General features: G+C 52.0%; 1 protein-coding gene across 1 annotated transcript; it reads left to right on the plus strand.

Annotated features, from left to right (window-relative positions):
* The first annotated feature begins 203 nt into the window (after positions 1–203).
* Positions 204–626, plus strand: LOC133533830 (uncharacterized). Its single transcript, XM_061872888.1, has one exon. It carries the CDS (start codon positions 204–206, stop codon positions 624–626), a length of 423 nt encoding a protein of 140 aa, XP_061728872.1.
* The last annotated feature ends 4,458 nt before the right edge of the window (positions 627–5,084 follow it).

A 5,084-nucleotide genomic window follows, 5' to 3' on the forward strand; every position in this document is an offset into this window, starting at 1 on the left:
CTTACGCCTCTGTGATGCTGAGGGCCACCCAAGCCTTCCGGCTCGAGAAAATCGGCCTCTAGCACGTAAAGGTTAGGAGGACAGCGGATGGGGCCCGCATACTGGAGGTGGACGGGGTAGATAAGGGTCGCACCGCAGACGCCCTAAAGGCGCGCCTGAAGACGGCCATAGGAGACGCGGCTCGGGTCTACAGACCCGTCAAGATGGCGTGTCTCCGGGTATCAGGCCTAGATGAGGCTGCCACCTCAGAGGCAGTGGTGAGAGCACTTGCAGCCAAAGGGGGATGTTCACCGGCGGATATCAGGGTAGGAGATATTCACATCGGTTACAGCGGCACTGGCTCTGCCTTAGTTCGGTGCCCTATAGAGGCGGCGAATGCCGCAGCATCCTTGGGAAGGGTGACGATTGGGTGGGCAGCTGCCCGGGTCGAAGCACTTGAGCCTGAGGTGCTCAAGTGCTACAAGTGCCTGGGTATCGGCCACACTAGGGCTACATGCCCTTCCCCGATCGAAAGAGGAGACCTGTGCTTCCGGTGCAGCAAGCCGGGGCACCGGGGGGTGGTCTGCCAGGCAGAGGCCTTCTGCGCAGTCTGCCACCAGGCGTGGCTTCTCATGCAACCCCCCTAAGGTGAGGGGGGTGGAGGCCCGCAGCGTGAACCGGGAGGCTACCGGAAAGGCCACCCCGGCTGTTAGCCCCCCGACGGAACAGGTTGATGAGGGACAGCACATGGACGATGCCAGCACACCCGCAACAAGATCCATGGGAGGTGTTGCAGTGCAACATCAACCACTCCGCGCCCGCCCAGGACCTGCTTATGCAGAACCTAGCGGAGTGGGGTGTTGCACTGGCTGCGGTGGCAGAGCCCTACGCTGTACCTCCTCTCCCCAACTGGGTATGCTCCAGAGACGGAAAGGTGGCGCTGGTGGCCCCAACGTCGGGAGAGGCCTTCACAAATACTGAGAGAGGGGAAGGATTTGTGGCGGCAAAATGGAGGGGAATGATTGTTGTTGGGGTCTATTTCTCCCCCGCCCCACCGCTGGACGACTACGAGAGGTTCCTGGGAGACCTGGAAGGGGTGATACGGAGGGTCGGTCAGGCGCCCATCCTGGTCCTGGGGGACTTAAATGCCAAGAGGCAGGCATGGGGGTCCCCTAACACCGATCCCAGAGGGGCCGAGGTCGGAGACTTGGCGACTGCGGTGGGTTTAGTCCTCATCAGTCACGGCAGTACGCAGACGTGTGTCCGCTGGAACGGGGGGTCCATAGTGGACTTGTCTCATAGTGGACTCCCCTACACGGTAATCGGCGAGGCACTTCGTTACCATGGAGTGTCTCATTACTTGAGGCGCTTTGTGGAGCACTACCTGACGGGGCGGGTAGTGCTCTACGAGCAGGGAGGGGGTCTGGGTGCGAGAGCCATGGAGTGTGGGGTTCCACAGGGGTCAGTCCTTGGGCCACTCCTCTGGAACCTCGGATACGACTGGGTCATCCGTGGGATCCAACTTCCGCGCATGGTCACCGTGTGTTATGCGGATGACACACTGGTGGCCGTGCGAGGAAAGGAGCTAGAGGAGGTGCACAGGCGGGCGGTGGTAGCGACCGAGCTCACGGTCCACCGCATAGGCCTCCTCGGGCTACGGGTCGCCCTGCCTAAAACCGAGGCCATGGTCCTCGGGGGACCAAGGGGATGGGGGCGGCTGCCGGCGGGCACCGTAGTAAGGGTCGGAGGTGAATCTGTCCAGGTCAGGGCCCACTTTAAGTACTTGGGACTTGTCCTGGACAGAAGGTGGACCTTTGAGGAGCACTTCACGAGAATGGCTCCTCGTCTCGTGGGTACTGCCTCGGCTCTGGGCCGCCTACTGCCCAATTTGGGGGGGCCGAATGCCCCATGCAGACGGCTGTATGCTGGGGTCGTCCGAAGTATGGTGCTCTACGGAGCGCCAATCTGGGCAGGACGACTCACGGCGGGCACGGAGGTGCTGCTACGTCGGCCGCGGAGGGTGGTGGCCCAGAGAATGGTGAGGGCCTACCGCACCACCTCTCACGCGGCGGAGAGCCTCCTCGCTGGCACCCCACCTTGGGAGCTGGACGCGGAGGTGTTAGCAGAGAGGCACGGGCTGAGGGCGGAGGCCAGGAGACGTGGTGAGCCCCCAGACGCGGAAGAGGCTGAGAGGGTGGCGCGGGCAGCCGAAGAGCGCCTACGAGAGCGATGGAGGGATGCCCTGGAGGATAGCTACTATGGAACCCGAACCACAGGGGCTATCCTCCCGGTAATAAATGAGTGGGTGGACAGAAGAAGAAGGGCCCTGACCTTCAGGGTAACGCAGGTGGTGTCTGGACATGGCTGTTTTGGAAACTACCTGCATAAAATTAAGAGGGAGCCGTGGCCTCAATGCCACGAATGTGGCGCGGTGGACGATACGGCCCAGCACCCTCTGGAAGAGTGCGATCGCTGGGCCGTGGAAAGAGCTGCCCTTAGGGTGGCAACAGGGGCGGTGGACCTCTCGCTGCACAGCATCATAGCGACGATGCTGGGCAGCGAGAAGAATTGGGAAGCGGTGGCCTCCTTCTGCGAACAAGTCATGTCGCAGAAGGAGCAGGCGGAGAGGGAGCGTGAAGCTGATCCGTATGCGTTGCCTCTCCGACGCAGGCGGCGGGGTCGAAGGCGAAGCGCGTATGTTCGCCTCGATCCCTAATGGGGCCAGCGGGTACGGGACCCGCATTGCACGGCTCCACATACGTCGCCGAAGGGGATCAAGCGTTTCTGATCCCCCTCCATTGTGCGGGTGTCCTGGCGCCTAGCCAGGGCTGCCGGGGGGCGCTATGGTGGAGTGTACTCGATCCCATAGCGCTCCTACAAACGGCAAAGAGGGCGAAACGCCGGAGTGGGTTTAGTGGGTAGGGTCAAGTTCTCCCTCCCCTCTCGCCAGGATGGCCTTCCCGTGGCCGGGGGGACGGTGCGTAAATGCATTCGCCCACTCTGTGAACAAAAAAAAAGTCTATGTGTGAAAAATTGTCCTATAATTTATTTATTTGGAAGGAAATGACGTGGTTAGTCTTTACAAATCCATAAAGTTGTGTTTTCCACATTATCAGACAGTAGTAAATTCACGAGCAATTTTGACAATTTATTTTAATTTCGGCTATGGTAAATATATTTACACGTGGTACTTTTCTGCATAACTCCAAAAAAATTGAGTAGAATTATGTAAGCCTCATAAACAACGTCAATCTCATCTTATTAATCAAAAAGACATCCCGAGCTGATATTTCTTTAAAAACACACACACACGGCACGACTAAAAGTTGACATTTGCATGTCAACTACAGCTGCATTATTGGTTGCAGCGTCAGTCTTGCTGCCACTGTACCTGTCAATTGACTTGATAAAATGAGTGACGGAATGAATATCATAATTGCGGTAGTAATGCAGTGGCAACAACGACGCCGCAACAATAATGCAGCTGCTGTTAACATCCGAACATCGCCTTTTTATATTGCCAGTTCATACGAAGTGCACTCAATATTTGTTCGTAATAAGTCAAATAAACGTACAGTCAGATGCAGAGAGAGGTGACCACCCCTTCATACAGCCAGTCTATGCAGGGGGGTTACCTCTGCATCTGCCTGTACATAGGCTAGTTACTATGAAATGAAAATACTGAGAGTAATAATTGTTTTGTGCTATAAATGTGTGTCACGTGAGTCATACTCGCACGAGTGTCGAATTACAGTGATGACTGGGATACTTACTGCAAAGTGCACGAGACAGGTATGCGTATTCTTATTTGAATAACAGGTTATGAATAAGATCTGGAATACATAGTTATGGTTCAGAAACGAGTATGTCAGTGTCCAAAGTGACATTTCTTCGACCACAAACGTCACTTTTGACACTGACAGTTCAGATCCATAACCAATCCAGATCTAATTCATAACTTGTGATTAAAATCAAAATTAGCCTGTAGATGACGGATTATTGCATTAGTCAAAAAATACTGAAATAAAATACATTTTACTTTAAGATTACTATCTGATTACGACTACAGGCACTACAGCAGCGTTACAGCAGCAGCAAATGAACAATGTTACTGTCATTTTACTTGATATTTTTATTATTGATTTGATTAAATTGTGATTGCAATTAAAACGTTCAATCATCAAGGAGCGGCGACATCGGACATTGCCCGTTCCCCAATCAGCAATGCTGCTGCTTATATAATCCGAATGTAGCCTTAATGGTTGCTTAATGGGTAATCTGAGTGTAATCATCAAGGTGGCATTTGGATGGCGACTGCAACAGCAACGCTGTTACCGCTCACCGCTGTACAGTTAACGCAAGCGATATTGCTGTTAATTTCGTTGTTCAATGGCGTTGTTGTCGTTGCCTTGTTGCCGCCTATGTTGACAACTTGATCAAGGATTTCGTGATACCGCAAGATAATAAAGTAGACCAGATCATCGTATTTTAATATTTCACGAACTTTACTATCCTATATCTTCCTCGATTTATGGGCAATTTATATCGCTGGATAATTACCACTTTTTATTAAATACCGACGTAAACTAACTCAAACTCATTATTTTATCAATTTATAAACGTTTTACAACAAAAAACTAAAAGAATTACGATCCAAAACGAAATTAACATTCACTCGCATTCAATTGTTTTCATTTGTAAAGAAAAAGAAATACTAAAATTGTTTTTATTCAACGTTTTGGGGCGAAAGAAGTCCTAAACGATGTTTAGCGTTATGCCACGGCCCATTTGCGCCGTGCTATTGTGGTCGCCCCGCTTCAAATTAAGCTGTAGCGGCCTTGTTAGGGTGCAAAGGCGAAAGCGGTTATCCTTTAATAGGAAGCAAATAACATCTTTAGCTGATAATAGGAATCAATAATGTTTAGAGTATGAAAGAATTTTACAAGACTGGTGTATTAAAGTTTCGCTAACTCTTGTTAGTTTATAGTACATTATGATACAAGTGTGCTAAGTTGGTCATTACACACGAGGCGATATTGTGCGCGCGAGCTGTAAGCGAGCGCGCAATAAGAAAGCCGATGTGTGTAATGACCATAGCACACGCG

This window comes from Cydia pomonella, unplaced genomic scaffold, assembly GCF_033807575.1.
Source record: "Cydia pomonella isolate Wapato2018A unplaced genomic scaffold, ilCydPomo1 PGA_scaffold_207, whole genome shotgun sequence".
Classification (NCBI taxonomy): Eukaryota; Metazoa; Arthropoda; class Insecta; order Lepidoptera; family Tortricidae; genus Cydia; species Cydia pomonella.